The following is a 24,664-nucleotide window of genomic DNA, read 5'->3' as shown; positions in this document are numbered from 1 at the left end:
CTTGCACATTTACTCACATCTTGGCATCTGCTTCTAGAAGACCCAAACCGACACACTAAAGACAGTGTATTTTTTTTTTTTTTAAGATTTTATTTATTTGACAGAGATCACAAGTAGGCAGAGAGGCAGACAGAGAGAGAGAGGGAGAAACAGGCTCTCTGCTGAGCAGAGAGCTCAATGCGGGGCTCCATCCCAGGACTCTGAGATCATGACCCTAGCCGAAGGCAGAGGCTTTAATCCACTGAGCCACCCAGGCGCCCCAGAAAGTGTATTTTAAATTAGAAAATGTGTAGTATAGATTTAAAAAAATTTTTTTCAGATTCTTTTTTCAATTTGAGAAAGAGTGCGTTCGCATGAAAGCAAAGGGGTGGGGGGCATGGGCAGAGGGAGAGGGAAAGACTCCCAAACAGATTCTGCCTTTGGTGGGGCTCTTAGGACCCTGAGATCATGACCTAGCTGAAACCAAGAGTCGGATGCTTAACTGAGCTACCCAGGCGCCCCCAATTTTTTGTTTCTAAGTTGAATGTGCAAAGCCAGGATATACAATGTCTTTTGTTTTTAGAGAGAGAGCTTTTGCAGAGAAAGAGGAAGAGAATCTTAAGCAGGCTCTATGCCCATCATGGAGCCCAAGGCAGGGCTTGATCTCACAACCCTGAGATCATGACATGAGCTGAAATCAAGAGTCAGATGCTTAACAAAATGAGCCACCCAGGCACCCCAGAATACACAATGTTTTAAAAACAAAATACAAAGACTTTGGATTTTATATATGAAGTTTTAATTAAGAAGTGAAAATTTATTCAGATCAATTTATTTGAACTCACATCCAAGAAGAAACATTCAACTTCAGGATTAGAAATAAAAATGGGAACAGTTTACTTCTTTTTTGGTAAGGGGAGGATCATACAAGCCCAACTGAAGAGTACTAACAGCTTTGTGAAGTTACTAGTTAAACTGTCTATTCAAGTATATATCAAGTTCTTACTTGGTTTTTACAGAATTGATTCAATCCTAGCAAAGTCGGGGTAATTTAAGTAAACCTCTTTGAGTTTTACTCTCTTAAGTCTGAAAGCTTAGATTTGATTATAACCACAGCAAAAGTGATTATCTTCACTTCCTGCAAATGTAATCAACTTTAAAAATAACAGGCAAACATCAATTTTACATAAACCTTATTAAGGGTAGGAGGAAACTGCAATTGTTCATTCAATTCGAGTCTAAACCACAAATCCAAATTGTACTCCTATCTCTATTGTCAAATCAAGCCAAGAAAGCCTAATACAGACTATAAGAAGTGAATGTGAACTTGCAGGATCCACTAAGGGGATACTCTTAAAATGTATCATCATGTTACTTTTAAGAAATTACAGAAATTATTTTCAAGTATGCTCCAAGGGTCACCTCTTAAATGAAGAATTAACCTTTAGGAAGTCAAGTGACAAGTATTATTTATCTACATTTTATACGCTAAGAGATGAAGATAAAGATTTAGGATTGAGTAATCTATTCAGAATTAAACAAAAAATAGACTTTTTATTTTAAATAGGATTAATGTACCCCAAATCCCTTTCCACTGGGTTATATCCATTAGTCTACACTTCTTAGAAGCCAATCCATTTAAAAAGTCACCTCCATTGTGTCAAATATCTTAATATATTAGAATGGCATAGGCAGACTCCTGTAGCATTGCTCATTTCTACAAAGTCATTAAAAAAGAAAAAAAAACTTTGTGCTTTCTGTTCATTCTTTAGAAATAAAAATAAATGTAAAACTGATTACAGTTAAAACCAAAATTGTAAAGATTTTTTTCCAAAATAGAAACAATAGTCTGCTTGATTTAAAAATCTTTCATTCATTTGGGTATTATTTAACACAAAGGAGGTTTTTTTTGTTTTTTTTTTTTTTTTTACATTTAAACATTGTTCTTCCTGTGTTGTCTCCAGAAATAGTTAAGTCTACTTTCCTGTGAAATTTATTCCACCAAAATCAATATATAACCTATTTGACTCATTATAAATAAAAGTGACAAAAAAGTTTTTAAATGAATAAGTATATTTGTAAGAGGTTTCAAGGTTTTTGTTTCAAAGGAAAAAAACTGCTCTATTATGTGGGTCTATAAAATGATCCAAACTTCAGAGAGACAGGAAGCTGATAACTTGATTTGTCTTCTTAATGGCTTTGGCTCATGAATAAATGATAATGGTTTGTGTTTTTCTTACAAAAAGAAATGCAATTTGTATGAGTCCTATTGGCCACATTTACTCTACTTTTTAAAGGATTTCTAATTACTTTGACATTCTTTATATTATTTATAATAAGTCACAACTTTAACTGAAAGCCATTCTTTGACCATTAGCTGAAATTCAGGAAAGAACACGGTTCTGTTCATCAAATCAATAAATCTAACCACAGGCTGACTAAAAGCTTCCTTTAATCTTCCTCCTTTAAATTAAACCATTCTCTCTATGAATTATTTAAGTGAATGGCATAGCTATAGAAAGATCACATAGGATTCTTCATACAAAAATGCTCAAGGATCCTAAAAAAATCCATTCAGAATATTTTAGGAATTAGAATATGAATCAAGATGCTATAGCTTTAAAAAAAAAAATGAATGGTGGTGGTGGTGGGATTGTCCTGAAAAGTTTGAGAAATAGAAAAGTCAAGTTTATTTCCTGATTAGTGCAGGATGATTCCCAAAGCACAGTTAAGTGTCTGGTCCAGACCAGCTATTAGCAGTTAAGTAGTTCCCTTTCACTATCAAGGCTCTTCCCTGAGGTGATGCCTAAATTCTTAATTTTAATATTTTATCTTGTTTCTTTTAGCTCCATCTTCTCTCACCAATAAGCTCTACATATTTCCACCATGCTGATGCTTTCTTAATTCTGGAATTTACACTTTTCAAATGCCTGCAAACCTAAGAGTTACAAAATTTATATTTAGATATATTTGTATCTTTCCTTATGTTCCTTTCATGACTTAGTCACTTTTGTTTTATATATTCCAATAATTACATATTTTACATTTTTAAAATTAGTTCGTGAATACTGGATGCTCTTCCAAATGTATCCTCACAAGTCAGAGAAAGGTATTAACCTTTCTAAATTCCAATTCTTCAATGTTTTAAAAAATTAATTACTCTTTCCTTTTTCCTTCGTGGTAAACAATTCCCTTCTCAAGTCTTTATACTTGTACTTTCCATATTTCTTTTCACTCTAGCAAATACCAAAGGAAAAATACAAACCATTTCGGAGTAAATGAGTCTCCTCCCTGCTCTCATTTATTAGATCATTTACTTCAAGGATATATATATGGCAGTATTTTGAAAATGTTAACAGTTATTAATACCTTTAAGTTGAAAAAATAAGAAAGCCAAAGAAAATATATCACAAGCAACCAGTTTGTATATATGAAAAGCTACTCATATCTTGATTTTCATATAAACATTAATTTTTACCATTATAAAAGACAACATAATTATATTTCATTTTTTCTTTATAAAATTACTCTATAACAGAATATTTGTTAGCTAGTCATCCCTTAGGTTTTTCTGTACTGATAAAAAGTTACTTTTAAAAGAAAAATATTTAAAACAATAATTGTTTCACAGAAACAGAAAGTCTCATTATCAAATTCTGATAAAAAACTATAATCATGGGTAGAGTCTTACTACACTATTAGTGTTCTTTCACCAAAAATGGATATTTAGGAAGTGGTTTATTGGTAAATAAGACAAGCTTCTCAGTGATCTACAAAAGTGTCACAATAAAGATGAGGTAGTATGAGACTTTTCTACTTTTGTAAAAGGGAAATATCATCTTTAGAAGAGATATTTATCCTGGTATCGGTGTTAATGATATCCTGAGCCTCATTACTCCACAGACAGGTGCCATAATTAGTTACCCTACCTGGAACAGGACAATCTTGAGATCACTGAGGAAAAAAAAAAAAAAAAAAAAAGGCTAGAAAATGGTAAGAGATTTTCTTGGTTTAATTTTGTTGTAATTGCTAAAAATTTATTTTAAAGCTATTACTGAAAAATGCCAACTTTATGTTTAACAACAGAACTGCAGGAAAGGGAAATGCTTCTTCAACATAAAAGCAATGATACTTAAGAAACATCTGTTCTAACTTGGAAACTTGAGTCAAATTTCTTCCAATCCAGGTAGAAGCTTCCTACCCGACCTAAATTGGCATCAAGAAATCAATTACAAGGATATTAAAAATGCCAATTTGTAAAAAGGGCTAGACAGCTCACCAGAAGATATAACTGTCTAGGATATTTATTATGCACTGACTCTTTAAAAAAGTGGAGTTAGATAGGGTATCACTCCATTTACCTTTATCATATTGGGATGACATTCCTAAAAATGCTTCTGTACTGGGATAGCAAATTTAAAATACTACTCCTAGTGCCTAGTGCTATTCAGTATGGTATAAGCCATGTAGCTCTCAAAACGTTTTCCCTTTTTTGAAGCCACAGTAAAGACATGTTAATTCTGAAGACAGGAATAATTATTTGAAACTTGAAAATCAAAACCAATATTAAGTTTCAGAAAACTGAGCTCCATGTTTTACTTCTTGATTCCTTAGTGAAGCTCACTTTAAAATAATGAAGACTAGTTAGGTCCTCTTTGGTCACTGATGGAAATTTCTGGCTGTTTATAAAACTGTGACATCTCCCCAAAATAACAGGCTCAGAGTTTCTATGAAAAGGCTAATCAGAAGAAACCCTTCATAAGTAAATACAGAAAAACCCCATAGTTGCTTTAATAAGTTAGTAACTACTATACTAATAGTGTTATTATTTTTAAAGCTTCCAGTGAGAAAGGAACAATATTTGTTCTGAAGATAGCAACTCATCTATGTTGAGCGAAAGACCTATTCAAAAATAAATGACCATGCCGTATACAGTGTAGAAAATAAATTCACTTCCAAGAAGTCATGTTCTCATTTGATTCTTCCTATTCAGATTAATCAAATTTAGTAATACTGCTTTATAGTTAGTATTTAAAATGAAAACACTTCAAGTTTAATTTCAAACCATTTTGTTACCTTTAACATCCCTATTATTTATTATTAAGTTACAACACTCAATTACATTGATATGGATTGTGAATTACAACACACTCAGGTTTACTGAAGAATTTTAAAACAACTCAGGAAAGGGGGATGAGGAAACTATATTTTATGTATAGGAATACCAATGGCATAGGTTAACAAGGGAACATGTAGGAAAGGACATAGCTTATTTTTAAAGAAAAGTATGAAATATAGATTACTTAACTGTATTTGCACTGCCAACCAAATTTCAAATATCCCTGGACCTTAAGCAAATTACAATTAAGAAAAAAAATTAAGTATACAATCTATTGTAAAACCAAAAAACAAACACCTGGTCAAAAATATTCATTAACCCCTAGTGTGTAACTTTAAACAATGAGTTTATCATAAGAAAAATAAACTGATCTGGAAGTAAAATTTAGGGCAGAGATTTATTTTAGATTTCAACTGCCCTTGTAGAAAAATTCAAAGTGACATAAGAAAAATAAAATATTAAATGAAAATATGTATATAATCATTCCCATATTCCTACACATTCCCTAGCATTGTTCTGGTGCATCAATCCTGAGTACTCTAACTTTTGATTTATAGTGATATTCCTTCAGATATAATTTCATAGAAGAAGGAATTGGAAGGGCATCAATGCCATCATAAGTTGTACAGTTACAAATAACTGTTCTGCATATATGCTGCAAGGAAAAGGGGAAAGTCCGAATTAAAGGAGTGGATAAAAGTGGTTCGAAGAACATACAGGCACTTGGGTCCTTATAATGTTCTAGGAGCCCAGTAATGTCAGGAGAATGGAAGACACAAGGATCATGTGCATCAAAGCTAAAGTTGTGATTCCATTGTTCAATTCTAGCATGAAGAGAACGACTATAGCGTCTAAAACTAACTGAGAATAAATAGTCTTCCTGTGCTGAGTCTCGAAGTAAAAAGGTACCCTCTGGTTTTCCCTCTAGTAGAGCTTCAGCTGCATATTTATCCATAACTCCCCAGTAACATGGATTGTTATTGATCTGCAGGAGGTCTGGTACAAGACAGTGGACATAATCAATCTGGGTATGGTACTTAGGAGGTGTTTCCAACTGCAGGATTTCTTCATCCATTTCCCATTTGGGTTTGTTTCTTTTCCGGGAACTTGTGCAAAGTGTAATAATTTCATCATCTGAATCCATATCACTATCTTCTATACTGTTATTTGAAACCAGGTTCATCACAGAGCCAGTCACGGGACCACCTCTACATGAAGAAGCACTGTTGGTGGTTATGACACAGGGCTGAACATTGGTTTGTGAGAAGCAGTTTACTTCTTCTTCCATGTTTCTTCTTTGTTTTAGCTGACCATCCCTCGGTTCACTCTGAGACGAGTCTGTGCTTACCCATTCATTGGATTTGGGATTTATAGGAGCAGTGTGTCGTTTAATAAAGTGCCACCTAAAGGCTAAATCTGATCTAGGTGGGAAAGGACACTTATCTAACATGAGTTCACTGATATGAATTTTCCTTTTAGATGGAAGCCCCGAAGAGTGCCGACCACTACAATTCTTTATTGGAAAACACTGCCCCACGGCATCTTGCAATTTCTGTTTAAGAGAGCGGCCTAAAAATCTATGCCCACAGGAATGATCTAAATCCAACTCGATGGATGAACAGCTGTGCTTCCTTTCTTGGCTCCTTAAAGGAACTTCAGTTTTCTCCAAAGCATTCACTGTTTCAGCATCTGAACAACTTTCACTCTTTTTTGACCAAGATAATTTCTTTCCACTCCATACATAACCGTCCTTTCTGTCAGCACTTCTACTTCGACTAGTTTTGGGCCTCACATCTACATTTTTGCTAATACTTTCACTATTTTCTGCCATTTTAACAAATTATCCACAAATTCCAGTGTTATAAATACTGCTTTTTCAGTTTTTCCAGCAGGAAGTTTCTTCTGGGCACTCTCTGGATATATCTAAAGGAAAACAAAACAAAACAGCAGTCATTTGTCATTCACTTCTTCTTCTTCTTTTTTAAATTTTTTTGAGAGAGAGAGAGAGACCACAGGAGCAGGGGAGGGGGAGAGGGAGAGAGAGAATCCCAAGCAGGCCCCATGCTCAGGATAAGCAAGTGGGCAGGGGTGGAGTAGGGATGAGGGGTGAGGGGCAGAGAGAGGGGGAGAGAATCTCAAGCAGACTCCACACTGAGCACCGAGCCCAACATAGGGCTTGATCTACTAACCTTGAGATCATGACCCGAGCTGAAACTAAGAATCAGACGTTTAATCAACTGAGCCACCCAGGCATCCAACTGTCATTTACTTTGCATACAGCAGTTTCTATTTTAAGCCCCAATCAGACATAAGATGAAAAAGCATAACCAGTACATGAACAAGATAAGAGTACTGGATATGTTAGAAGATAGTTCCAAGATATTTTGTTTTCACTTAAATGATCTGCTCTATTTCATATAGAGCATATACTATTTCATATTGCCCAGGAGTCAAGAATATACGTTCCTTTCCTACAGTTGGTTTTCAATGTAGGTTGGAAAAAGTGAGGCCGCCTCTTAGTCCAACAATGCTCAAAATGTGAACAATTTCTAGTCTTGAAGTATACCTTATGCCAATCTCTCTTCCCCTTATTTTTATTTCACAGCACACCAGTCAGTGAATTGATTATAAGAGACAGAAACACATGAGTTGGTGTTTGAGAACCACTACCCTGTAGTTCCCTCACCTCCCTCTCCTTGCTTTGTTTCCTATTGATTGAAAATATAAACTTTAGGGACGCCTAGGTGGCTCAGTTGGTTAAGCGGCTGCCTTCGGCTCAGGTCATGATCCCAGCATCCTGGGATTGAGTCCCACATCAGGCTCCTTGCTTGGTGGGGAACCTGCTTCTCCCTCTGCCTCTGCTGCCACTCTGCCTGCCTGTGCTCACTTACTCACTCTCTCTCTGGCAAATAAATACATAAAATCTTAAAAAAAAAAAAAAAAGAAAATATCAACTTTAAGTTATAAAACCTGTTGAGAATTAAATAATCACCACTGAACAACAGGAATGTCATGCAAGCATTCCCAATGCAGTTTTGTCAACTCATTTCAGTAACTGGTCAACTTCACTATCAGTCTAGGCAGTTTTTAGAAAATAAGGAATAGGATAAAAAAAATCTGTTACTTTACACATACACCCTTGTATTTTTCGTGGTAATCTTGAGAAACAAGCAGATAAATTTCTATAGAGCAATGACTGTCTTATAAAACTGGCTAGAGGGGCGCCTGGGTGGCTCAGTGGGTTAAAAGCCTGCGCCTTCAGCTCATGTCATGGTCCCGGGGTCCTGGGATTGAGCCCTGCATTGGGCTCTTTGCTCAGCAGGGAGCCTGCTTCCCCTTCTTTCTCTCTGCCTACCTCTCTGCCTACTTGTGATCTCTGTCAAGTAAATAAATAAAATCTTAAAAAAAAAAAATTGGCTAGATATATTAGAATTAAAGAATGTGAAGCACTGAGTTTTATTAAGACTAACAGTAACGATTGGACATAGAGGGGATTAACATAACTATTCTTACGTGGAATATTAAGCCCAGAATTGGGATTCTGTAATCCTAAATAAGGATTTTATAATCTCAAATATTTTGCAAATGAAATTTGAATTTGGAGACTTTACAATTAAGTTTCTGATTATGTCAGAGGAACATTATAATCCCACCAGTCACATAAATGTTTAGAGCCACCTGAATGCATTTTCAAAGCAATTTCAAGCAAGCATCTGTAGTAGCAAATATGACTGGCAAGGACTTAAAAGTGTGAACTAATGAATCAGACTTGCCAAATAAAATACTCCATTTCTGAACGCTGAATAGCACCTGGTGATTATACAGACTATTTTGTTTAGTGAGTTCACTAGTGTATACTCATTTAAAATCCATAGGGAAAGTATTTTTAAATCTAATTTTGGGAGATACATCATCATTTATTATACCAAAATTATATTCAACATTATGCTTTGGCTGTTTGCTGACTAAGTTCCACTGAACAAAAACAAACAAGAAGCAACAAAGTAAGCTGAAGAATATGAAGGGTCATTGATTAGAAGAGACACTTGTTATTAAGACCTTATACTTAAACATATTTTTCAAGATAAAAAAGTAATAAAGGAACCCTAAGCAGACCTTTTTCATTAATACTACATAGTTTCTACTTCTTTAATTCAGTTCTGAAAAATATGTAAGATCTGAAATGCCTGGTGATTTACTAAAAAAATATCCAAACAGCAGTTTATTAAACTCTATGAGCAACTTTACTTCACTGGATATAAACTCCCTCAACTTGCCTATTAACTCTTCCTTGTACCATTTCTTCTTTCACTTCTATTATCAAAGATAAGCTCCCTATCTCTGTTCTTGATGGCATTCCCATCTTTACCAGGGCCTGCTTCAGTTTTTCTCTCTGAAGTTCTCTCTGCTGTCAGTAACAACCAAGTCTCCTATAAAATTCTTTAGTGATTCTAGGGGCGCCTGGGTGGCTCAGTGGGTTAGGCCACTGCCTTCGGCTCAGGTCATGATCTCAGGGTCCTGGGATCGAGTCCCGCATCGGGCTCTCTGCTCAGCAGCGAGCCTGCTTCCCTCTCTCTCTCTCTCTCTGCCTGCCTGTCTACTTGTGATCTCTCTCTGTCAAATAAATAAATAAAATCTTAAAAAAAAAAAAATTCTTTAGTGATTCTAATGCTTCCTTTAGCTACTACACCTGCTGCTTTCCATTACTAAATTTGTTAGTGAGTATTGTAACTTCATTTCCCCTCAAAATGAGAACAGCTTTTTGTTTTCTTCTGACTATAAAATAAGTAATTGTTTGGTTTGAAATGGCCAAGTGAAAATCTTTTTGCTCTATCCTCTCAGAAGTCAACCTAAAACAAGGAAAAAAATGAGAAAACACAAATCTTATCTTCGACAAGACTAGCAGATGTCAACAACTTGAATCACAAAATATGAGGACAGAATATGAATGGAGGAGCAGTAAATAACTCAGCAGCTGAGAGCTGGGTAACACTAGGTACAGAGATGACATGGATAAGAAGCAAACCAACAGAGTAAGCAAAGTCCAGGACCCAGAGGTACCAGATGATATAGAAGTGGGTAGAGAACAGGGTGGAAAATAGCAGAAGCAGGTTGAAAATATGCATAAGTACAACTGTATCTCTCCATTTTTTACTCTTACGCTTAGAGGAGATGGGATATTTATCATTTGGGGAAAAAGAACTAGCGAGGCACAGAACTTTGGATATCAGACATAGAAGGCGGAGGGGGGGTTTGGGACAAAAATCAGAATGAAAGCTCCTACTTCCCTTTTCCATCCAACACCCAAAACTCCAGCAGCCAGACTTATACCTCCTAATAGGGGACTAAAAGATACTTTGCAGAAGAAATAGAATGGCCAAAGAGAAAAGACCTCTAGATGCTGACAGCTGGGACTCCACTAATAAAAAGCTTGGGGGAAGGTGCCTGGGTATCTCTGTTGGTTGAGCAATCCAAGAGTGGACTCTTGACTGCGGCTTGGGTCATGAGCTCAGGGTTGTGAGATCAAGCCCCTTGCCAGGCTCCATGCTCAGTGGGGAGTCTGCTCGAGATTCTCTCTCTCCCTCTTCCTATGTCCCTCCCCTGATGTTTACTCTTTCTCTCTCGAAAAATAAATAAATGAATCAAAAAGAACAAAATAAAACTGGAAGACCCACCCAAGCATGCAGAGAAGCTTGCCAGTCCACAAGCCCCACCCACTCACACACAGCTGTCGGGCAGCATTGTTGTGCTTCATTCACTCCACAATATGAATGAATAGTCACAGGTCATCAGATTTTTGGGGAAAGCCTCTAACATGAACAACGACAGTTTTAGAGGCTAAAACTAAAAGCTTAGAGAAAACAATAACCACAAAAAGAGAAGAAAATAAAATTGATTTCTTCCAAGTTAAGAGAAGATATCACACCTATGAATAAGAGGAGTCTGGGACAATCAGAGAATAAGAAAGTTTTGTAAATTAAAAACATGATTACAGAGATAAAATATTCAATAGGAAAGTTAGGAGAATAAACTAAGGAAATAACATGAAATAGGAAAAAAATGATAAAGATAAGATAAAAGATAAGAAAACTTAGAGGATCAATATAGACATTTCACAGAAAATAACAAAATGAAGGGAAACTATGTTAGAAAATTTCTCAGAACTAAAGGATATGTGCATCCATACTGACAGAGTCCACTGAGTACCCAGCACAATGGGGGGAAACGCACACTGAGCTACATTATTCTAAAATTTTAGAACCCTAGAGATAAAGTGCAGATACTAAAGTTAAGAGGGTAGATGTCATGTTAAATGTTCTTACCACAGTTAAATAAAGAAATAAATAAGTCCACACCCCAAAATAGATAAAAATTAAAAAACAGTCTTCCTGGAGCGCCTGGGTGGCTCAGTGGGTTAAGCCTCTGCCTTTGGCTCAGGTCATGATCTCAGCGTCCTGGGATCGAGCCCCACGTCAGGCTCTCTGTTCAGCAGGGAGCCTGCTTGCCCCCTCTCTCTGTCTGCCTCTCTGCCTACTTGTGATCGCTCTCTCTCTCTCTGTCAAATAAATAAAAACTTTAAAACAAAACAAAACAAATCTTCCTGAGGAAAAAAGGTCACAAAGGACTGTAAATAAATGGCATCTGGCTTTTCAACAGTAACACTGGAAGCCAGAGGCTAGTTTTGGAAGCTAGAAGCTACTCCAACTTTGGAGAGATAACCAGCCAGGGGCGCCTGGGTGGCTCAGTGGGTTAAAGCCTCTTCCTTCAGCTCAGGTCATGGTCTCAGGGTCCTGGGATGGAGCCCCGCATCGGGCTCTCTGCTCCGCGGGGAGCCTGCTTCCTCCTCTCTCTCTGCCTGCCTCTCTGCCTGCCTCTCTGCCTAGTTGTGATTTCTCTCTGTCAAATAAATAAAAATATTAAAAAAAAAAAAAAAGAGATAACCAGCCAAATTATCCATCAAATATGAGGATAAAATAAAGAAATTTTCAGATATGCAAAGCATCAACAATTTCACCTCATATTAGAAGACACAGTCTTTTTTTTTTTTTTTTTTTTTTTAAGACACAGTCTTCTAAAGTAAGAATGTATACCCACAACAAAAGACATAACACAGGAAATAAGATATTTAACACTAGAAAGAGGAAATGTGAATTCTTAGGATGATGAAGAAGGAAAGTCTCTAGATAATAGGGTCTCCAGAGCAACAGTCCACTTAACGACACAAGGCTATAGACTCCAAGGTGGAAGATCTTGAGGGGAAAAAAAAAAAAAAAAGAACAGACTTCTGGAAAATTCTATTGAGAACAATGCCAACAGAAGAAGAATTAGGTAATTATCAATTACACAAAAATTCAAGAGTTATACAAGAAAGCAGAGTTGTAAAACATCTGGTTCAGGACTGAAAATATAATTTACATATTCATCAAAACTGCGATATAAATGCAATAAGAAAACGGAAAGATGGGACGCCTGGGTGGTTCAGTTGGTTAAGCATCTGCCTTCCGCTCCGGTCATGATCCCAGGGTCCTGGGATTGAGTCCTGCATCAGATTCCTTGCTCCAGTGGGGAGCCTGCTTCTCCCTCTGCCTGCCGCTCCCCTGCTTCCTGCTTGTGTTCATGCACTCTCTCTCACTCTGACAAATAAATAAACAAAATCTTAAAAAAAAAAAAAAGGAAAGAAAGGAAGGAGACTAAAAGAGTTAAATCCTCATCTATCATAAAAGGAAATCAAGTGACAATGTCTGATAACTGATGAATCAAGAAAGAGGTATTAGCATATGATTTAGAAATATAAAGGTAAATATCTGAAACAGTTAAAAGATTGAAAGTAGATGCCTTTGGAATGGGTAGGACTATAGCATTTATATTATCTAATATTTCAACTTCATTTTTAACCTGGGTGCATATATCATTTTGATGAGCATAAATAACTGTAATTCATAGTCATGAATGTGACAAGAATATGTCATGTGACATAGAATGTGACATAGAATGTGACAAGAATAGTCATGAATATGACAAGAGTGTAGTTCCACAGCACAGTAATGGCGGCCATTAGTAGTATGGTTTAAGTCTGGTTTATTTTATACTAGCCATATGACTTGAAACCTCAGTGTTTTTCCTCTATAAAATAGATATTGGGGACACCTGGGTGGCTCAGTTGGTTAAGCAGCTGCCTTTGGCTCAGGTCAGGATCCCAGTGTCCTGGGATCGAGTTCCGAATCAGGCTCCTTTCTCAGCAGGGAGACTGCGTCTCTCTCTGCCTCTGCCCGCAACTCTACCTGCTTATGCTCTCTCTCTCTCTGACAAATAAATAAATAAACCTTAAAAAAAAAAATAGAGATATTGATGCTATTTCATTCAGCTATTGGGGATTAAATGAAATAATGTATATAAAGTACTCAGCTCAGATCCTAAATGTATTAAGTAATCAATAAATATTCTTATTTTTTTTTAAAGAAACAGATTATACATGTGTTGTTTTATTAAAGCACATAAGCCAGTTTAATAGAAATTATTCCTGGGGCTCCTGGGTGACCTAGTCGTTGGGAATGTCCAACTCTTGTTTTCTGCTCTGGTTGTGATCCCAGCCCCATGTTCAGCTCCACATTCATCACGGTGTCTGCTTGACATTCTCTCTCCCTCTTCCTGTCCCTCCCACTTGTTCTCTCTCTCTCTCAAATAAATAAATCTTAAAAAAAAAAAAAAGAAATAGTTTATAACGACAGAATACTTTTGTCTCTAGGGGCGCCTGGGTGGCTCAGTGGGTTAAAGCCTCTGCTTTCCGCTCGGGTCATGATCCCAGAGTCCTGGGATCGAGCCCCGCATCAGACTCTCTGCTCAGCAGGGGGCCTGCTTCCTCCCCTCTCTCTTCTGCCTCTCTGCCTACTTGTGATCTCTGTCAAATTAAAAAAAAAAAAAAAAAAGAATACTTTTGTCTCTAGTCCAATTCTAACTTAAAAAGTTTATAAGCAAATAGAATTTTCAGGAGGATAACATGTTTCAGTGAAAAAGGATCAACATGCCAGATATAGTTGGAACTCAAGAGGCACGAAGCTAGAGAACAGTTTCACATTTTCTCCCAGAGAACTAATTTCCACCCTTATTCTATATCAGCTAACATGCCAACATAACAGATGTACTTTGACAAGGCTTACCAACTTGTACATAATAGGTACTAATAAATTAAGTATTTTCTGGATTTTTAGTTAACTGTTCTTACATGTGCTAATGCTGCAGATGTCCATAAAATAATGTGACATACCATAGCCCTAGATGAATGTTCCATACATTTACTTGTACTTAAAGAGTTAATACACAGAAAATCTTGACTTAGTTTTGTATGTATCTGAGAATTATAGCCTTCTATAAATTTCACATAGCTATTCTTTTGCTAGAAAACTGAGTTCATGCTTCAGAAGTCCCTCCCACTTTTATAAATTATGGCAAAAAATTGATTTGGTAAAACATACCATATCAATATATGGTCCAAAATGCCATTTAATGTTATAGTCTTCAAAAATAGTAAGAAAATTTAACTTCTACTTATATTTGTATAAATATTAGAAAAATTAAAATTCATTAATGTTGAATATATGGTTGGCAATGTTCCCATCACTCATTGTCAAATTACTTGTTGGATGGTGTCCTGTTCCTGAAGGTAGAGTGGGAGTTCCAAAAAGCTGAGTACCTGATGGCAGCCCTCTCCATTTCTTTGTTTACCTATGGTGAACTGCACCTGCTTCCATGTTGCTAGAATAGATTTGTGGATTATATTACCTTAAATAATATAATCTTCACAATATTTGTAAATAGACACAATCATAGAAATTTTATAACATATCAGGTTTGCTAGTTACCTTAAGGTAATTAGTAAAGTACTGAAGTTGTTGAAATTTAAGGTGTTCTAAAATTGATGATCTTTACTGGGATAAGTGATTCTCATAAGCTATTTAGCAGATATATTAAAAAGAAAGGCAAAACAAACATTTAGCTGGTTACTTCATGGTGTAGGTAATATCTTAATTACTAAGAAAGTAACTGCTTAAAAAAATTTGTGCTATAGAGAGATCTTTTTAGAAAAAAGATATTCAGAATTTCCTTTACTATTACATGATTTCTTTACAAAAATGATAAAAATCCATTATATATATAAACTCTCAATTCTTTATACTTAGAAAAATAATTTTTTAATCTCTTCCACAAGTTTCATTAAAACTTAACTTTTTTTTTTTTTAAAGCAAGTGCGTGCAAGGGGTGGGGAACAGAGCAGAGGGAGAGAATCTTAAGCAGGCTCCATGCTGTGTGGAGTCTGACATGGGGCTCAATTCTATGACCCTTAGATCATGCTCTGAGATGAAATCCAGAGTCAGACACTTACTAAGCTTAACCGACTGAGCCACCAGGTGCCCCAAACCTTAAAACTCTTTTTTTTAAAGATTTTATTTTTATTTATTTATTTATTTCTAAGATTTTACTTATTTATTTGACAGACAGAGATCACAAATAGGCAGAGAGAGAGAGAGAGAGAGAGAGAGAGGAGGAAGTAGGCTCCCTGCTAAGCAGAGAGCCCAATTCGGGGCTTGATCCCAGGACCCTGGGATTATGACCTGAGCCAAAGGCAGAGGCTTTAACCCACTGAGCCACCCACGCACCCCAAACCTTAAAATTCTTAAAAATAAAAGTTCAATCAAGATGTTCTCCATAAAAATAACAATTTTTAATGAGAACATTATTTTTACTGTTCTATTTTTAAATTTTTTTTTTTTAAGATTTTATTTTATTTATTTGACAGAGAGAGAGAGATCACAAGTAGGCAGAGAGGTAGGCAGAGAGAGAGGAGGAAGCAGGCTCCCTGCAGAGCAGAGAGCCCGATGCGGGGCTCGATCCCAGGACCCTGAGATCATGACCTGAGCCGAAGGCGGCGGCTTAATCCACTGAGCCACCCAGGCGCCCCTACTGTTCTATTTTTAAAGACGAAAGATGAGTATTAGAAAAGTGTTTTGGTGTCTTGCCTATAGAAGTAAAATCTAAATGTAAAAAAAAAAAAAGTGTTGGGTTCTGAATCTGAATGAATCCTTTCAAATAGCCTATCACTAGTTCTTGGAATTTTACAAATTTTGAATAAAGGAAGCAGAAGAGATTCAAAGTGATAAGAAAATGGCTTTATGGGGCACCTGGGTGGCTCAGGGGGTTAAGCTTCTGCCTTTGGCTCAGGTCATAATCTCAGGGTCCTGGGATCGAGCCCTGCATAGGGCTCTCTGCTCAGCAGGGAGCCTGCTTCCCCCTCTCTTTCTGCCTGCCTCTCTGCCTACTTGTGACTTCTCTCTCTCTCTGTGTCAAATAAATAAATCTTAAAAAAAAAAAAAGTGTCTTTACTACCATTTTTAATATAGAAATCAAAGATGATACTTTAAAGGGTGCTGACAAATCAAAGATCTTTGTTGGGTAACTGCAAAGCTTTTTTTTTTTAAGAGGGTGAAAAAAAATCACTAGGGAGAAGGTTGCTTTGGCTCTTGATTCAATAATTAATTTTTTATGAAGGCAGCTAAATTACATTGCTCTGGGGAGTACACAGTGACATCTTTAAAAAATTATTATTTCTTTCTTTAAAAAATTATTTAATTTATTTATTTGACAGAGATCACAAGTAAGCAGAGAGGCAGGCAGAGATAGAGAGAGGAAGAAGCAGGCTCCCTGCTAAGCAGAGAGCCAGATGCGAGGCTCGATCCCAGGACCCTGGGATATGACCGGGGGGAAGGCAGAGGCTTTAACCCACTGAGCCACCCAGGCACCCCCAAAATTATTATTCCTTAATGAGCAAGAGGCAAATATCTAAAAAAGGAAATTTATATAAAAGTCATTTTCAAGAAAGCAAGTTCCCAGATTCCCAGCAGTCATTTGATTCTAGCTTCTACTGCAAGGATGGTGAACCTAGAATAAATATCCAACATAGCCATTCTACTAACAAAGGTTTAAATAACATTTAATTAGGTCTGTTGAATAAGGCCAAATAGGTGATTTTATTTATTTATTTAATTTTTTTTTAGATTTTTTAATTTATTTATTTGACAGAGAGAGAGATCACAAGTAGGCAGAGAGGCAGGCAGAGAGAGAGGAGGAAGCAGGCCCCCCGCGGAGCAGAGAGCCTGATGTGGGGCTCGATCCCAGGACCCTGAGATCATGACCTGAGCCGAAGGCAGCGGCTTAATCTACTGAGCCACCCAGGCGCCCCTTAAATAGGTGATTTTAATTCAAGATTTCCACAGAAAACTGTTAAAAAGCCAACTATTAGGGATGCCTGTCTGGCTGGCTCAGTAGGCAGAGCATACTCTCAGTCTCAGGGGGTTATGAGTTCAAGGCCCATGTTGGGCATGAAGGCTCCTTAAAAAAAAAAAAAAGCCAATAATTAAAGGGTTAAACTTCATCTATCTGAAAAATTCATTGTATTCTCTATGACACTGGATACCAGAGCATTACTGTATGTATTAATTATTCACTGAACAATGACTTTACCTACAATGCTGATGCATATCTAAGGCCAGAATTCATGTAAATACTAAATTAAAATAAATTTGATCCTAAAATAATTATTTATTATACTACATAAAGAACTTATAAATAAATTATTACTCTGGTAGTAATTCAGCTCTAGGACTCCAAAGTCTACCTGCCATTATATGTCCCCAAACAGAAAGCATTCTGATCATAGTTTGTGATAGCTGAATTAGACTCTATGGGTCATAGTCTTTAACATTTGATCATAGTTTGATACTTGAGGAGGATTCTGTGGAGACATTTAGAGCCCACAAATGGAATATACTGGACAGTAGATGACAGATGAATTCCTTGAAATACTAAGGAAAAACACAAAAACCACGTTTGTTCACATGAAAAAAAAATCTCAGCACTAAAAAAATGCTTTGTTTTGTTTTTCTCATTACAAGAGCAATATAGGTTCATTTTCCAGTAAATATTTTGGTGTCTGCCATTTTCATGCTATCAAGTCAGGGCTCACGGGACCTAATTGGAATAATAAACAAACTAACAAAAGGAATTACTAATTAGTACTACTATATCCGCCCTCTCCCCATACTCTCCACTTACTTTCCCAATTATAGTTAGCTTATGCCGGTGTCCGCCAGCCTGTACTTTCATGGACACTAGTTCTAAAAGATGTTAATACACATTCTAGAGAGATAGGGGTTTCCTTGTTAAACAAGCTTATGAATGGCTTCCCATCTGAACTACTACAATGCATATTTAGCAAAAGGTTCTGAAGGTCCTCCAGTTAAGAAGCCTGCTAAGCCACAGTTTCCTGTACTTAGTCCACACAAATCCTTTTGGAGCAAATTTTAGGAGAAATATTAACTTGGGCTAATATTAAATGATTGTACGTTCCCTGAGCATGCCAGAGAGAAATGGCCAGGAACCTGTCACTGAACAAGAGAGAACAGAAAACTAAGAGCTGGCAGTACCTGGACTTTTAAAAGTGGAAGGACCTTAAAAGAATCTTAAAAACCAAAATATTTAAGATACATGATTCTAACTCTTTAGGGAATAAACTGGATTAAACAGATGTATTTTTTCTTTCCAATTTATAATATTTTTTTAAAATTTTTAAAGATTATTTATTTATTTATTTGGCAGAGAGAGCACAAGTTGGCAGAGAGGCAGGCAGAGAGAGAGAGAGAGAGGGAAGCAGGCTCTCTGCCGAGGAGAGAGCCCGATGCGGGACTCGATCCCAGGACCCTGAGATCATGACCTGAGCCGAAGGCAGCGGCTCAACCCACTGAGCCACCCAGGCGCCCTCCAATTTATAATATTTTAATTATAAAAACAATATATGCTCAGTATAAAATATATGGAACATCCAGAGAAGTTTAAAAGTTTTTTAAAAACCTATAATTCAATTACCTAAAGGTAGTGAATTTAGACATTTTGTTGTAGTTTCTTGCAGTTTTTTTTCCTTTAAGAGTGATTTAGTCTGAAGAGAAGATTTTAGGGATGCCTGGTTGGCTCAGTGATCTCAGGGTCCTGGGATTGAGCCCTGCATTGAGTCCCACATTGGGCTCTCTGCTCGGCAGGGAGCCTGCTTCCCCCTCTCTCTCTGCCTGCCTCTCTGCCTACTTGTGATATCTCTTTCTTTGTGTCAAATAAATAAATAAAATCTTAAAAAAAAAGAGAGAAAATTTAAATGTTTTAAACATCTATAAAAAATCAACAATCTAGTTTTTCACTATATTATATTTAAAAATGATCATGGGCAGGGGCACCTGGGTGGCTCAGTGGGTTAAAGCCTCTGCCTTCAGCTTGGGTCATGATCTCAGGGTCCTGGGATCGAGTCCCGCATCAGGGTCTCTGCTCAGTGGGGAGCCTGCTTCCCTCTCTCTCTGCCTCTCTGCCCACTTGTAATCTCTGTCTGTCAAATAAATAAATAAAATCTAAAAAAAAAATGATCATGGGCAGATGAAATAGCATGAGGAGGTAAATCATCAAACATGGGCTAAAATCCAGACTTGTCACATACTAGTTATATCATCTGATTTTAAAAACTCATTTAGCTTCAATTTTCACATTGCAAAATCTGGATAATGCCAGCTGCCTTATGTTTTTACCACCAGGATTAAGATGTATGAAAATAGCATACATTGAAACTAATGAAAATGCGTATTAGTTAGCTTCCAGGAGTACTCAGAACTTTTCATGTAAAATTAATTTCTAAAAATGAGAGGTGGGCAAGTGGCAAAATTAAAAAAAAAAAGGAACAAGAGAAAACAAAGGCCACATGTAAGGCTTGAAAATCTGAGGCTGAGGAGTCTTCAGCATTTCTTTTTTTTTTTTTTTAAGATTTTATTTATTTATTTGACAGACAGAGAGAGAGAGAGATCAGAAGTAGGCAGAGAGGCAGGCAGAGAGAAAAGGGTACACAGGCTCCCCGCTGAGCAGACAGCCAGACAACGGCAAAGGACTCAATCCCAGGACCCTGAGACTAACACCTGAGCTGAAGGCAGAGGCTTAACCCACTGAGCCACCCAGGTGCCCGGCTTCAGGATTTCTGAAATGTCATAAAGCACTTTATATTACTCCTGATATTAAACACTGTCCTCTTAAAAAGTTAAAAAATTTTAAAGTCTTTAAAAATATTACAGGTATAAATAATTAAACCTTTAATTACTATTATTTTTAAAAATTTTATTTATTCATTTGACAGACAGAGATCACAAGTACGCAGAGAAGCAGGCAGAGAGAGGAGGAAGCAGGCTCCCTGCTGAGCAGAGAGCCCGATGTGAGCCTTAATCCCAGGACCCTGGGATCATGACCTGAGCGGAAGGCAGAGGTTTTAACCCACTGAGCCACCCAGGCGTCCTAAACCTTTAATTATTAAAAAATGTAGCTTCTTGTGGCACCTGGGTGGCTCAGTGGGTTAAGCTTCTGCCTTTGGCTCAGGTCATAATCTCAGGGTCCACATCAGGTTCTCTGCTCAACAGGGAGCCTGCTGCCCACCACCCCCCAACCCTGACCCCACTGCCACCGCCTCTCTGCCTACTTGTGATCTCTATCTGTCAAATGAATAAATAAAATCTTTTTTTTTTAAAATGTAGCTTCTAGCAAGCAAATTTAGTAAATACAGATTTCAACAGAAAGAATAGGCAAAGTTTCTTCTGATTATAAATTATTCTTCCCATTGTTTTATAATAATTACATATCCTAAAAAAATTACATATCCTTATATTTAAGCTTGGGTGATTAGTTTTACCAACACAAGTTTTTTTTTTTTTTTTAAAGATTTTATTTTTATTTATTTGACAGAGAGAGAGATCACAAGTAGGCAGAGAGGCAGGCAGAGAGAGAGGAGGAAGCAGGCTCTCTGCGGAGCAGAGAGCCCGATGTGGGGCTCGATCTCAGGACCCTGAGATCATGACCTGAGCCGAAGGCAGTGGCTTAATCCACTGAGCCACCCAGGCGCCCCACCAACACAAGTTTTAATAAACTAGTATAAGGTGACTCTAGACTTAAATGCTTTTGTGTCCTGATGTGTTTTACTAAATTCTAAGTTTTATGGCAACACTTATGATATGGAGGAGCAGTATGGTAGACTACCTTGAATCAGAAGGTAAAAGATCTGAGCTCTAGCTCTCATTTTTACATTTGGTAGGAATGTGACTTTGGACAAACTCTAATCTCTCTGAGTTGGTTTCTTCATCAATAAAAGTGTGATTATATCTGCCTTGCTATGTACGGATCCACTATCCAGGTGACAACATAATCAAATACTGTCACTGTCTCTAGCCACAAGAACTGGATAGCTAGGAAAAGAACTTTTATTGTATTGTCTTTTATACCTTAGTAAGTTTACACATATTCAAGTATTATTTACTCCAAAAAATAAATTAAATAGGCTGGTAAGTTTCAGGACATCTTCAGAGATACACAGATCTTCAGACTTCTAAATTGCCTTTGATATTATTTTCTTCAATACTCCGTTCTCCTCATTTATTTTTGAGAGAGAGAGAGAACACACATGTGTCAGAGAGATGGGGGTTGAGGGGCAGAGGGAGAGAGAGAATCTTAAGTAGGCTCCATGCCCAGAACAGAGGCCACTTGGGGCTCAAATTTCACGATCAGATGAAATCAAGAGTTAGATGCTTAACTGACTGAACCACCCAGATGTCCCTCTCTTCAGTTTGGTTTTTTTTTTTTAAGATTTTATTTATTTATTTATTTGTCAGAGAGGAAGAGAGAGAGAGAGCACACAAGCAGGCAGAGGTGGAAAGAGAAGCAGGCTCCCTGCTGAACAAGGAGCCCAAAGCAGGACTCATCCCAGGACTCTGGGATCATGACCTGAGCCGAAGGCAGCGGCTTAACCCACTAAGCCACCCAGGCATCCCTCTCTTCAGTTATTTTAACATTCTCTTCCAGCCTTATCTTTCACATAATTAGTGATTTTTACATCAAGTACATATTTTGTTGAAAACGCATTTTTTAAACTCCTTCCATAACACAATACTGGTATGTTTCTTAGATAAACTGAGTCTCTAAGGATATATAATGTAGCTAATGCTCATCACCATCAGCAGAATTGTAATATATTCATGTTTTTTCATCCTATTGCTCTTGAGAACAATATATGTGAGTGTAAGGCCACTGTAAATGGTCAAAACAGAGCAAAGCTAACTAATCTTCACAGCAGTTTAAACTGTGATCTTGGTGTCATTTTCAGGGAGTTCATTCAGCTACCCACTCCTATGAGACACCGACTGTTAATGATAAATAAATCCATTTGGAAAATTTTGACAGCCACAACAGATTTTTTTAAAAGGCTACATTATCCTAAATAACCACACTATTTTGCTAACATTTAAGTTACTTGCATTTCATTACCACACTATCTTGTACATGTTGTTTGAATGTTTCCATCAAGACCATGAACTCACTGACATTAAAATTTGTCGGCATTTGACTGAAAGAGAAATGTAATACCAGCAAAAGTAAGAGTATATCTTTTAATACTTGAAACCTTTTACAGAATAATGATTTAAAGAAAAACAAAGTCTATTTTAAATAAAAGCACTAACTACCCACCCAAGGTACCCTGTTAATAACACCAGACATTAGTAACAATTAGTTTTATACATCCATGAGTATCTTCTATACACTATAACAATCCATGGAAGCAGGTATCTCCATTTTAGAAATAAGGAATCTGACATTCAAAAAAGTAAAGCATATTCAAGGTCATACAATGAGTAACTGTCAGCAAAAATTAAAACCTGGGGCTGTTTGACTCTAAGGCCTAAGCTCTTTCCATACATGTGAAATTTGTAAAGGAAATTTTTCTTTAACCTATGGATAAAATGGTTTGACTGCTAAGGCAGCGTTAAGGGAGAGAAATATAGATACCATTCATAGTTCAATTATTTTTTAAAAAACATTTTATTTATTTATTTGAGAGAGAGAGAGCACATGAGACAGGGGAGGGTCAAAGGGAGAAGAGGACTCCTGCTGAGCAGGGAGCAAGATGTGGGATTAGATCCTGGAACTCCAGGATCATGACGGAAGCTGAACGCAGTCACTTATCCAACTGAGCCACCCACCCATTCATTCATGTGGCCATGAATGGCCACAAAGCCATTCATAGTTTTAAAGTCACATAGTGTTATAGATGTCATAGTTAGGGCATTTTATACCTATAACTCTTGTTCCAATTTACAGATTTTTTTTTTTTATGCTGAGCTCTGAATAGTACTGCCTTGAAATCTCATCAAGGTATATTCAATATGGAGACAAATATTATCAGAGTTCAACTTCAATCCCATAGTCTATCCAGTGATATTTGTTTGGATAAAAAAAAATTACAAATCAGTTTATCTAAAACTTAATGAATGATCTCCCAATAAAATTAAGTCACTCAGAAAGAATCATCTCAGGTATCTTTTGCTGTTGTAGGAAATCCACAACAGTTTGGCTATTTTTCCACAAATTCCAAGTCCATTTTCAGCCAACCATTTTTCCTCTTCATTAACATACCAAACTTGAGTATCTAGGAAGCCTATGTGGAACCCTAGTACTCGAAACAACCTTCACAGAATGCCAAGACAGGAAGAACAATAGCACCGTTTGTGTAACTGTGAAACTTTTCACAGTGGAACTAGGTTGAAAAACAATGGGTAAATGTCTACACCAGAAAAACGTCTCCCTTAGTTCATAAATTAGTGTCTGATGCAGACTAGAAGGTGGGTACCAAAAAATATGTAACTGTGACGGTATCCATCAGACCGGTCTACCAACATGGGAGAACACAGGGACACAATCAAAGCATGAACTTAATAGCCAAGACCTTGGTTCAGATTGTAAGGCGCGAACTAAGTATTCAACAATATACTTTAGTTCTGGCTCTTCCTTTAGCTCTAAATACGCAGTTCAGTGAATTTTAGGTGGGGTGTGAAGGGGGAAACCCAAGCTACTTTCTTCTTAAGGGATATATGTAGAGCCCCCCCCCCCCATAAGCATTAATGTTCAGGCCATACCTCTTGGAACTGAGAATTGAGATGAAAATCTTCCCTGCTTTATCTCTATAGAAACGACAAAGTGAGGACACGAAGGATGCCAAGATTAAAGGTTTGGGAAGGGTCTCGGTCTCCTTGAGAGAAGATGCTCAAAGACCTCATTCTCTAACTGGGCCCCAAGGAGGAGCTGGACACGTTCAGCTGCACTCGGATATGGTTTCATGTTAGGAGAGGCTGGAAGGCAATAGCCGACCCCAATCGGCAAAGCCGGACAGCAACCACCCTTCCCCCACTCACCTCTCAGACCGTAGCTTAACTGGGGCTGTCCGAGAAACTGCCGCCATCACCATCGCCATCCCTCTTGAGTGCTCGCTAAGGTGGAGAAGGGAGACCCAGCCACTTCTGCACCTCGTGTAGGTCCTAAAAGGCCGATGCCTTTGTGCAAGCTCCCACCCGTCGGCGCTGAGTTCCTGTCTCACACATTGCGGTCACCGCCTCCACCTACTCCCAAGGCGCTGCCATCACTTCCGTGTTCGGCACCCTCCCTTTCTTTCTC

The 24,664-nt window shown here is 37.3% G+C and overlaps 1 protein-coding gene across 1 annotated transcript; it reads right to left on the bottom strand.

Moving 5' to 3' along the window:
- Positions 1-698: 698 nt before the first annotated feature.
- On the bottom strand, positions 699-24,639 carry SOCS4 (suppressor of cytokine signaling 4). Its single transcript, XM_046009835.1, has 2 exons — positions 24,406-24,639; positions 699-7,021 (listed from the first exon to the last, which is right to left on the bottom strand). Exon 2 carries the CDS (start codon positions 6,927-6,929, stop codon positions 5,604-5,606), a length of 1,326 nt encoding a protein of 441 aa, XP_045865791.1. The 5' UTR covers positions 6,930-7,021; positions 24,406-24,639; the 3' UTR covers positions 699-5,603.
- Between the last annotated feature and the right edge of the window lie 25 nt (positions 24,640-24,664).

Source organism: Meles meles, chromosome 6 (genome assembly GCF_922984935.1).
Source record: "Meles meles chromosome 6, mMelMel3.1 paternal haplotype, whole genome shotgun sequence".
In the NCBI taxonomy this organism is placed as follows: domain Eukaryota; kingdom Metazoa; phylum Chordata; class Mammalia; order Carnivora; family Mustelidae; genus Meles; species Meles meles.
This window is presented reverse-complemented; position numbering and strand designations above follow the sequence as displayed.